Below are 11,571 nucleotides of genomic sequence, written 5' to 3'. Positions count from 1 at the left end.
GTTCAACAGAGTGCGGGAACAATATATTCCGCTAAAAGGAAAGAACAAATTAAACACTAATGAGACTCCATGAATGAATAAAGCTATAAGGAAACAAGTGAGGGTAAGGAAAGAGGCATACATTAAGTACATAGACAGCAGGGAAGTGCATGATAAGGGAGAATACGAAATGATTAGGCAAGGAGCCCAAAAAAACAATTAGGAAGGCAAAGAGGAACTATGAAATTAAATTACCAAGGAACATAAATCAAAATAGTAAAATATTTTACAAGCACATCAATAAAAAAGGAAGGTTGTGATGGGAATAGGGCCATTAAGGGATAGACAGGATAATACTACAGGTAACGATAGAGAGATGGCAGAAATATTAAATAATTATTTTGTATCCGTATTTACCAGGGAGATAGAATAGGTGCACATGACATTGGATAATGAGATAAGTCTATTTAAAATAAACTAATCAAACTCAAAGAGTCTCATTCAGAGGCAGTCCCTTGAAATTGAGGAAGACTTGCTTCCACTTCAAAAGTGAGTTCTCAGGTGACTGAACAGTCCAATTCTGGAATTACAGTCTCTGTCACAGATAGGACAGTCATTGGAGGAAAGGATGGGTGGGGAGTCTGGTTTGCCGCACGCTCCTTCCACTGCCTGCGCTTGATTTCTGTATGCTCTCGGCGCCGAGACTCAAGGTGCTCAGCGCCCTCCCGCATGCTCTTCCTCCACTTAGGGCGATCTTTGGCCAGGGACTCCCAGGTGTCGGTGGGGATGTTGCACTTTACCAAGGAGGCTTTGAGAGTGTCCTTGAAACGTTTCCTCTGTCCACCTGGGGCTCGCTTGCCGTGTAGGAGTTCCGAGTAGAGCGCTTGCTTTTGGAGGTCTTGTGTCCAGCATGCGGACACATGTGGCCCACCCAACGGAGCTGGTCGAGTGTGGTCAGTGCTTCGATGCTGGGGATGTTGGCTTGATCGACAACACTGACGTTGGTGTGTCTGTCCTCCCAGGGGATTTGCAGGATCTTGCAGAGGCATCGTTGGTGGTATTTCTCCAGCAATTTGAGGTGTCTACTGTATATGGTCCACGTCTCTGAGCCATACAGGAGGGCGGGTATCACTACAGTCCTGTAGACCATAAGCTTGGTGCCAGATTTGAGGGCCTGATCTTTGAACACTCTCTTCCTCAGGCGGCCTCAATAGCAGCGGCATTACTACATTTATTTAATAATTCATGAGAAAAAGGTGTAGTGTCAAAGGACTGGCGGATAGCTAACCTCATACCTATATTTAAGAAGGGAGATAGAACATGTCGAGAGAATTAATGATCAGTCAGCTTAACATCGGTGATAGGAAAAATAATGGAATCCCTACTAAAGGAGAAAATAAAACATCTAGAAACCAAAAATATAATAATGAATAGTCAGCATAGATTTCAAAAGGGAAAGTCTTGCTTGACCAACCTCATTGAATTTTTTTGAAGAGGTAGAGAAAGTAGACAGTGAGCCTGAAATCTCAGTTCTGGGCTTCGCTCGCCTGAAAATAAAAAAGATCCACACCTAACTTTTGCTCCTGCGCCCTCCAGCGATTCCGATCTGAGGCCTCCTCTTCTTACACATCTTGGAGCTGCAGAGGGAGAAGCTGGAGTCACATGGCAATGGACAGCGAATGAAGGTATAGTGTACTCATTCATAATAATGGGATCCCCCCCCCAAACACCCAAACAATTATAAAAAATTTAAAAAACACCTCACATATTTAACATTAATTTAAATGAAAGTTAATGAAATGTGTTAGAAAATATATATTTTTAGTTTTTTTTTAAAAGAGTAATTAGGGTTTAAAATAAACTTACTTTAGTGGACAGGGTTTTTAACAAAAACGAGTTTTTACATTTTATTTTATGTTTTTTTATATGTTTTAAAACTTTTACACTGATAAAGGTAGGCTATGCGTCTGCTTTTACCAGATGCAAGAGTTTGAGGGACATTTGCTGGGCATGAGATGGGCAAATAGCACAATCTCGCTCATGCGAATGTCCTTCTCCCAAAGATGCGGAGGATCTGTCAATCTAAACCTTGATAGAGTGGAAAAGCTCGTTTTCGGCACATTGCACCCCAAAAACCTGCTTTTCGCGATGCCTTCCCTGGTCCGTACGCATTCCGTACGGGTCCGGTGAGGCCGCAATTTCAAGCCCAATGGTAATGCAGTAGATGTAATTTACAAAAGGCCTTCGATAAGGTACCCCATAATAGACTGATAAACAAGATTGGAGAATGCGGAGTTGGGACAAGTAGCAGAATAGATAGCTAGCTGGCTTCAAGACAGAAAGCAGAGAGTAGAGGTAAAAGGTAGCTATTCATAGTGGCAGAAGGTGGGTAGTGGTGTTCCACAAGGATCAGTGTTCACAGTTGTTCACAATTTATATTAATGATTTAAACTTTGGGATCAAAAACACAATTTCTAAATTTGCAGATGACACCAAATTGGGGGCGATAGTCAATACTGAGGAGGACTGCAACAAATTACAGGAGGCCATTAATTAACTTGCAGAATGGGCATAATTGTCAAATGAACTTCAACACAGATAAATGTGAGGTACTACGTTTTGGTAGGAAGAATACGGAGGTCACTTATTACTTGGAGGGTGCGAGTCTAGGTGGGGTAGAGGAACAAAGGGATCTCGGAGTACAAATACACAAATCACTAAAGGTTGTGACACAGGTGAGCAAGACCATAAAAAAGCAAACCAAGCACTAGGTTTATTTCTAGAGGTATAGAAATGGAAAGTAGGGAAGTTATGCTAAAGCTGTATTGAACTTTGGTTAGATCACACTTAGAGTACTGCGTACGTTCTGGTCGCCATATTATAAAAAGGATGTAGAGGCACTGGAGAGGATGCAGAGAAGGTTTACAAGGATAACACCAGAAATACGAGGGTATACCTATCAGGAAAGGATGAACAGGCACCTGGGTTTCTTTTCTCTTGAAAAAAGAAAACTGAGAGGTGGACTAATAGAGGTCTTTAAAATTATGAAAGGTTTTGATAGAGCAGATACAGAGAGAGTGTTTCCACTTGTGGGGAAGAACATAACTAGAGGCCATCAATATGATAGTCACCAAGAAATCCAATAGGGAATTCAGAAGAAAATGATTTACCCAAAGGGTGGTGAGAATGTGGAACTTGCTACCACTGGGAGTTGTTGAAGCGAATAGTATAGATGCACGTAAGGGGAGGCTAGACAGGCATATGAGGGAATAGAGGGTTATTCTGATAGATTTAGATGAGGAAAGCCGGGAGGAGGCTCGAGTGGAGCATAAACGCCGGCATAGACTGGTTGGGCTGAATGCCTGATTCTGTGTGGTATATTCTATGTAATCCTATGTATTTTATTGGCTGTTAAGCACTTTGGGATATCCTGAGGTTGTGAAAGGCACTATAGAAATGCAAGTCTGTCTTTCTATCCATGCCCATGTACTCCATGCCTCTATTTATAAAGCCTAGGATCCTATATGCTTTATTAAGTGCTTTGTTAGCCTGTCCTGCCACCTTCAAAGATGTATCCACAAGCACCCCAGGTCTCTGTTCTTGTGCCCTCTTTAAAATTGTACCAATTAGCATGTATGGGATGGGTCTCATTCTTTCTATCGAAATGTATTACCTCACTCTTCTGTGCTTTGAATTTCATCTGCCATGTGTCCGCCTATTCCCGCAGGCTGTTTGTCTTCTTAAAGTCTATTACTATCTTCCTTGCTTGTGTTTGCAATTCAGCCATTTATAAAGTTAGTAAGCAGTAGCCTTCATTATTGACAGCTCCCACCTCACAGAGACCATCCCATCAATCCAGTCTGTAGAGAAGAACCGTGCAAAATCCGGAGTTTGGTTACAAAAATTACACTTGGATAAGTTTTTTTTGATTGAATTGTCAGCGTCGGAGGGAATCAGAAAACACAAAAAAACGAAATGCAGGTTATAAGATCAATGGAAATGGGAGTGTGTGTAGAAGGACGGCTGATTCTTTTCCAACTTCTCACCGAGAGAGGGCGATCGTGTTTAGCGGCTGATCGCTCTGGGTTGCTTCGCACACTTCCAACCGGAGCCTGTCAATGAAAGACTATTTAAATAACGCCTCATATAGCAGTTAAACCCACCCTTCTAAGGCAACCCAGTGCACCCGTTCTGAGCAGCTTCTTTGAACAACGGCAACGGAATATCATCAGCTCCAAATCCCAAACTGGACCATTTGAGGAGACGAGGACATGTGTGTGTGTGTGTTACAGGTAAGGGACACTTACTGAAGGTGTAATCGTATTAAGATCTGATCCAGCGCCGCACGTGTTATCAAATTCTTATATCAGGTTAGTAATTGTCACCGCAGTTATCAGCCCCTTATCTGCACTAAGCGCTAAACAGTAACCACACTCACAAAGGATTTCGATCAACTCCGCTCACCTTCCCCGCTCAATCCCTGCACATCCCTGGGATGGAAATTTGCAATCATTCGTGAGTACCATCAGAATATAAGATGTGGGATCGGCTGCAGTTAAATGAGGATCTCTCAACTAATTCAATTGTTCTTACAATTAACTATTATAAATGTTGATTTTGCCCCCGCAGATTTGTCTATCACCCACGTTGTCTGCATTCCACCGTCTTGTGCCTGTCTTAAAGTGACAGCCATGTTCTCCAACCTTCACACCTCCTCCTGTATTTGCGAGTAAGGTAACTTTGGACAGGAGCAGCAAGACTACCATGGAAGATGATCCCATTCTCCGATATGGTAATTACTCAATTCCCTTCAATGCCTCAGGCTGGAACATTCCCGATTTGGCGAATCACTGCCCAACCTCAGCGGCCCTCACCGGCTTTCTGGTGGCCTCTTACTGTATCGTCATGGCAGTTGGATTACTGGGAAACATCTGCTTAATTTGTGTGATTGCAAAGCAGAAGGAAAAAACAAATGTGACCAATATGCTGATTGCCAACCTGTCCTTCTCAGATATCACGATCTGTGTCTTCTGTCTCCCTTTTACAGTAGTCTATACCTTTATGGACTATTGGATCTTTGGTGAAGTCTTGTGTAAGATGGTCCCCTTCATTCAGTGTATGTCAGTGACAGTGTCCATTCTCTCCTTGGTCATGATTGCTCTGGAAAGGCATCAACTCATTCTAAACCCCACAGGTTGGAAGCCGAGTGTTTCCCAAGCTTATCTGACAGTGCTGGTCACCTGGATGTTGGCCTGCTTCATCTCCTTGCCATTTGTGGCTTTTCATGTTTTAACAGACGAACCTTTCAGGGACCTTCCTGTTTTCATCGCACCACTGGCTAACCAAGCCGTCTGCACTGAGTCATGGCCATCCAGGGAGCAGAAGCTGGTATACACGACATGGCTCCTCGCCTTTCAGTACTGTGCGCCCCTTGCTTTCATTGCAGTGTGCTACGGTAGGATATACTGGAGACTAAGGTCACGGAAGGACATGTTGGACAGAGCCGGTGAGGATAATCGCAGACTGACAAACAGCAAAAGGATAACCTTGCTGCTGGGGTTCCTGGTTGTCGCGTTTGCCCTGTGCTGGCTGCCGTTGAATGTATTCAATGCCATCGCAGACTGGGATCGGGAGGCAGTGATGCATTGTCACCACAATCTCATCTTTTCCCTGTGCCACCTGGCAGGAATGGCTTCCACTTGTGTCAACCCTGTTATCTACGGCTTCCTGAACAGTAACTTCAAAAAGGAGCTGCGGGCCATCATTGTGCACTGCAAATGGAGCAGACAGGAAGACTGTGAGCAATTTCCATTGTCCACCATGAATACAGAACTGTCGAAGACGTCTCTACGACTCAATTGTAGAAATAACGTGGTGTAAGTAGGAACGGGACATCGTCCCGGTTAAATAGGCGAAGAGCGAATACCTGCTCCGAAAGGAAGCTTCCAGACTTTGCAATCTTACAGATAAACTTTGTATTTGTTATTGCTTTGGTTTGTTCAGTGTTAGAGCTTGCGTAATTTCTTTAGTTACTTTTAAACATTATTGATGTATGGCGAGCAAAATTATACATCACTCCCCCATCGCAGATTATATTTTAACATAAATTATACATCACTCCCCAGTTTTAGCTTATTTCATAATGTAAACAATACACACTCACACGTCTTAGATTATATCATAAAATAAACACATTGCCAAGTCGGGTTTATTTGAATTACTAATTCGAATCATTTAGTGTCTGTTTAATTTACTGAAATGTTGCTCCGTTTATCAGGAATGAGATTAATTGCAGTCTAGCCGCTATCATTAGTTTCCCTGCTTTGTGTATGAAACACGTTTCTTTGTATACAATGGGATTATACAGCACTAATTTGTTGATAAGAATTTACTAAATGAGAAGCGAATAACTCACTGTAATGTGTAATATTCCACTCTTATTAATAATTACGCCATTAAAATGGTCTGTGGTGTTCTGTGCCATTTTAATTATGAGGGTAACTGAGGAAATACTAACGAAACCGCGACTATTTTTGAATGAACCTAGTAAACTGGTTAGTGTGTTTAAACAGAACAGTTGTTTGATAGAAACAACTCATTTGGCATCGAGTTACACTAATGTATTATTCATCATTAGGAAGAACAGAATCTTAGACATTCGGTCTGTCAGACCTCTGTCGCTGCTAGCAGCCTATTTCCCTGACGATGTACATTGTGTGCAGAAAGGTCTCCACCATTCATTTTATAAATGATCTTCTCGAAAGCTTAAACACTTAATAGGCTGAGTATTTTGGGTAACTTTAAATCCTCAGGCCCAACAAGGACTGAGTTAACTCCTGGTGTAATCAACCCACACTGCCTTTGATTTCTTGCGGGATTGTTTAATTCCTTGCATCTTGTTTTGGTACAACCGCAGCCCACCATTCCCCTTCAGCTGGAATTGGTGCCAAATGGGAAAGAGTTTTCTCGCCTCACATTACGACATTGGCCCAACGCATCTCCCTGCAGACTCAGCCTGCCATATGGTTCAACATATCCTCTCATACTCTAAAACAACTTGCATTTATGTAGCGCCTGTAAAACGTCCCAACTTCAGAAGAGTGTAATCAGACAAAAAATATTGACACGGAGCAGAAGAAAGAGATGTTAGGACAGGCTTGATCAAAGAGGCGGTTTTAAGAAGCTTCTTAACCTCTCCACCTCTCTTTCCTCCTTTTTGAGAGGGAATTCGAGAGCTTGGGTCCAAGAGAGCAGGAAAAAGAGTGGGCGAGCGATAGTGATAGGGGATTCAATTGTAAGGGGAATAGATAGGCGTTTCTGCGGCCGCAACCGAGACTCCAGGATGGTATGTTGCCTCCCTGGTGCAAGGGTCAAGGATGTCTCGGAGCGGGTGCAGGACATTCTAAAAAGGGAGGGAGAACAGCCAGTTGTAGTGATGTACGTTGGTACCAACGACATAGGTAAAAAAAGGGATGAGGTCCTACGAAATGAATTTAAGGAGCTAGGAGCTAAATTAAAAAGTAGGACCTCAAAAGTAGTAATCTCGGGATTGCTACCAGTGCCACGTGCTAGTCAGAGTAGGAATCGCAGGATAGTTCAGATGAATACATGGCTTGAGCAATGGTGCAGCAGGGAGGGATTCAAATTCCTGGGGCATTGGAACCGGTTCTGGGGGAGGTGGGACCAGTACAATCCGGACGGTCTGCACATGGGCAGAATCGGAACCAATGTCCTCGGGGGAGTGTTTGCTAGTGCTGTTGGGGAGGAGTTAAACTAATATGGCAGGGGGATGGGAACCAATGCAGGGAGATAGAGGGAAACAAAAAGGAGGCAAAAGCAAAAGACAGAAAGGAGATGAGCAAAAGTGGAGGGCAGAGAAACTCAAGGCAAAGAACAAAAAGGGCCATTGTACAGCAAAATTCTAAAAGGACAGAGGGTGTTAAAAAAAACAAGCCTAAAGGCTTTGTGTCTTAATGCAAGGAGTATCCGCAATAAGGTGGATGAATTAACTGTGCAAATAGATGTTAACAAATATGATGTGATTGGGATTACGGAGACGTGGCTCCAGGATGATCAGGGCTGGGAACTCAACATCCAGGGGTATTCAACATTCAGGAAGGATAGAATAAAAGGAAAAGGAGGTAGGGTAGCATTGCTGGTTAAGGAGGAGATTAAGGCAATAGTTAGGAAGGACATTAGCTTGGATGATGTGGAATCTATATGGGTAGAGCTGCAGAACACTAAAGGGCAAAAAACGTTAGTGGGAGTTGTGTACAGACCTCCAAACAGTAGTAGTGATGTTGGGGAGGGCATCAAACAGGAAATTAGGGGTGCGTGCAATAAAGGTGTAGCTGTTATAATGGGTGACTTTAATATGCACATAGATTGGGCTAACCAAACTGGAAGCAATACGGTGGAGGAGGATTTCCTGGAGTGCATAAGGGATGGTTTTTTAGATCAATATGTCGAGGAACCAACTAGGGGGGAGGTCATCTTAGACTGGGTGTTATGTAATGAGAGAGGATTAATTAGCAATCTCGTTGTGCGAGGCCCCTTGGGGAAGAGTGACCATAATATAGTGGAATTCTGCATTGGGATGGAGAATGAAACAGTTAATACAGAGACCATGGTCCAGAACTTAAAGAAGGCTAACTTTGAAGGTATGAGGCGTGAATTGGCTGGGATGGATTGGCGAATGATACTTAAGGGGTTGACTGTGGATGGGCAATGGCAGACATTTAGAGACCGCATGGATGAACTACAACAATTGTACATTCCTGTCTGGCATAAAAATAAAAAAGGGAAGGTGGCTCAACCGTGGCTATCAAGGGAAATCAGGGATAGTATTAAAGCCAAGGAAGTGGCATACAAATTGGCCAGAAATAGCAGCGAACCTGGGGACTGGGAGAAATTTAGAACTCAGCAGAGGAGGACAAAGGGTTTGATTAGGGCAGGGAAAATGGAGTATGAGAAGAAGCTTGCAGGGAACATTAAGACGGATTGCAAAAGTTTCTATAGATATGTAAAGAGAAAAAGGTTAGTAAAGACAAACGTAGGTCCCCTGCAGTCAGAATCAGGGGAAGTCATAACGGGGAACAAAGAAATGGCGGACCAATTGAACAAGTACTTTGGTTCGGTATTCACGAAGGAGGACACAAACAACCTTCCGGTTATAAAAGGGGTCGGGGGGTCTAGTAAGGAGGAAGAACTGAGGGAAATCCTTATTAGCCGGGAAATTGTGTTGGGGAAATTGATGGGATTGAAGGCCGATAAATCCCCAGGGCCTGATGGACTGCATCCCAGAGTACTTAAGGAGGTGGCCTTGGAAATAGTGGATGCATTGACAGTCATTTTCCAACATTCCATTGACTCTGGATCAGTTCCTATAGAGTGGAAGGTAGCCAATGTAACCCCACTTTTTAAAAAAGGAGGGAGAGAGAAAACAGGGAATTATAGACCGGTCAGCCTGACATCGGTAGTGGGTAAAATGATGGATTCAATTATTAAGGATGTCATAGCAGTGCATTTGGAAAGAGGTAATATGATAGGTCCAAGTCAGCATGGATTTGTGAAAGGGAAATCATGCTTGACAAATCTTCTGGAATTTTTTGAGGATGTTTCCAGTAGAGTGGACAAGGGAGAACCAGTTGATGTGGTATATTTGGACTTTCAGAAGGCGTTCGACAAGGTCCCACACAAGAGATTGATGTGCAAAGTTAGAGCACATGGGATTGGGGGTAGTGTACTGACATGGATTGAGAACTGGTTGTCAGACAGGAAGCAAAGAGTAGGAGTAAATGGGTACTTTTCAGAATGGCAGGCAGTGACTAGTGGGGTACCGCAAGGTTCTGTGCTGGGGCCCCAGCTGTTTACACTGTACATTAATGATTTAGATGAGGGGATTAAATGTAGTATCTCCAAATTTGCGGATGACACTAAGTTGGGTGGCAGTGTGAGCTGCGAGGAGGATGCTGTGAGGCTGCAGAGTGACTTGGATAGGTTAGGTGAGTGGGCAAATGCATGGCAGATGAAGTATAATGTGGATAAATGTGAGGTTATCCACTTTGGTGGTAAAAACAGAGAGACAGACTATTATCTGAATGGTGACAGATTAGGAAAAGGGGAGGTGCAAAGAGACCTGGGTGTCATGGTACATCAGTCATTGAAGGTTGGCATGCAGGTACAGCAGGCGGTTAAGAAAGCAAATGGCATGTTGGCCTTCATAGCAAGGGGATTTGAGTACAGGGGCAGGGAGGTGTTGCTACAGTTGTACAGGGCATTGGTGAGGCCACACCTGGAGTATTGTGTACAGTTTTGGTCTCCTAACCTGAGGAAGGACATTCTTGCTATTGAGGGAGTGCAGCGAAGGTTCACCAGACTGATTCCCGGGATGGCGGGACTGACCTATGAAGAAAGACTGGATCAACTGGGCTTGTATTCACTAAAGTTCAGAAGAATGAGAGGGGACCTCATAGAAACATTTAAAATTCTGACGGGGTTAGACAGGTTCGATGCAGGAAGAATGTTCCCAATGTTGAGGAAGTCCAGAACCAGAAGTCACAGTCTAAGGATAAGGTGTAAGCCATTTAGGACCGAGATGCGGAGGAACTTCTTCATCCAGAGAGTGGTGAACCTGTGGAATTCTCTACCACAGAAAGTTGTTGAGGCCAATTCACTAAATATATTCAAAAAGGAGTTAGATGTCGTCCTTACTACTAGGGGGATCAAGGGGTATGGCGAGAAAGCAGGAATGGGGTACTGAAGTTGAATGTTCAGCCATGAACTCATTGAATGGCGGTGCAGGCTAGAAGGGCCGAATGGCCTACTCCTGCACCTATTTTCTATGTTTCTATGCTAATGGTGGGGCGAAAGAAGTGAGGGGTGCACAAGGGTTAGAGCTGGAGTAATGAATGCAGAGGTATGTGGGGCTGGATGAGGTTACAGAGATAGGGAGGGCGAGGCCTTAGAGGGATTTGAAAACAAAGATGAGAATGTTCAAATCGAGGCATTAGTGGATCAGGAACCAATACAGGTCAGAGTGCACAGAGGTTGGCACACTCATAATAAAGGATGAAACTGAGTACTGTATACAATGAACAAGTGTGACCTTAGCTCCTTTAATAAGACTCCAGAGTGCAGTACCTCGTGGGTGGCCTGCTTATATACTGTGCTCCCAAGGGATGCTGGGATCCCTTGGGACTCCAGCAGGTGGGCCCTCTGGTGGTCAGGTGTCATGCAGGTTACACATGGTTAAGTACATAACATCACTCCCCCCGTGAAGTCAACAGTACACTTATTTACAAGTTGAGACGATCTGGGGCTTTACACTCCCTTGTCGATCGTCCCGGTACAAATGTGGGTGTAAGTGGGTTGGGCAGCCAGCTTTGCCGGGTTGCTGGGGATGATGAGTTCGGCATCGTGGTTAACCATGATGTCAGTTGCCACTTTTGTGTGTGTTGGAGGGTCAAAGTTGGTGGTGTCCTCTTCGGGTTGTTCGTAGCTGTTGGTGAACCGCAATTTGATTTGGTCCAAATGTTTTCTGTGCGTTTGTCCATTGGCCAATTTGACCTGAAACACCCGACTCCCCTCTTT

General features: G+C 43.9%; 1 protein-coding gene across 1 annotated transcript; it reads left to right on the top strand.

The window, feature by feature from the left end:
* Positions 1-4,155: 4,155 nt before the first annotated feature.
* LOC139259452 (neuropeptide Y receptor type 4-2-like) lies at positions 4,156-6,443 on the top strand. Its single transcript, XM_070874922.1, has 2 exons — positions 4,156-4,271; positions 4,609-6,443. Exon 2 carries the CDS (start codon positions 4,744-4,746, stop codon positions 5,857-5,859), a length of 1,116 nt encoding a protein of 371 aa, XP_070731023.1. The 5' UTR covers positions 4,156-4,271; positions 4,609-4,743; the 3' UTR covers positions 5,860-6,443.
* Positions 6,444-11,571: the final 5,128 nt, after the last annotated feature.

Source organism: Pristiophorus japonicus, chromosome 3 (assembly GCF_044704955.1).
Source record: "Pristiophorus japonicus isolate sPriJap1 chromosome 3, sPriJap1.hap1, whole genome shotgun sequence".
Taxonomy (NCBI): domain Eukaryota; kingdom Metazoa; phylum Chordata; class Chondrichthyes; family Pristiophoridae; genus Pristiophorus; species Pristiophorus japonicus.
Note: the sequence above shows the minus strand (reverse complement) of the source record. Positions and strands in the feature narration are given on the sequence as shown.

Coding starts and splice junctions, on each gene's coding strand:
- LOC139259452 (XM_070874922.1), top strand. CDS start 4,744: ATGGAAGATGATCCCATTCTCCGATATGGTAATTACTCAATTCCCTTC.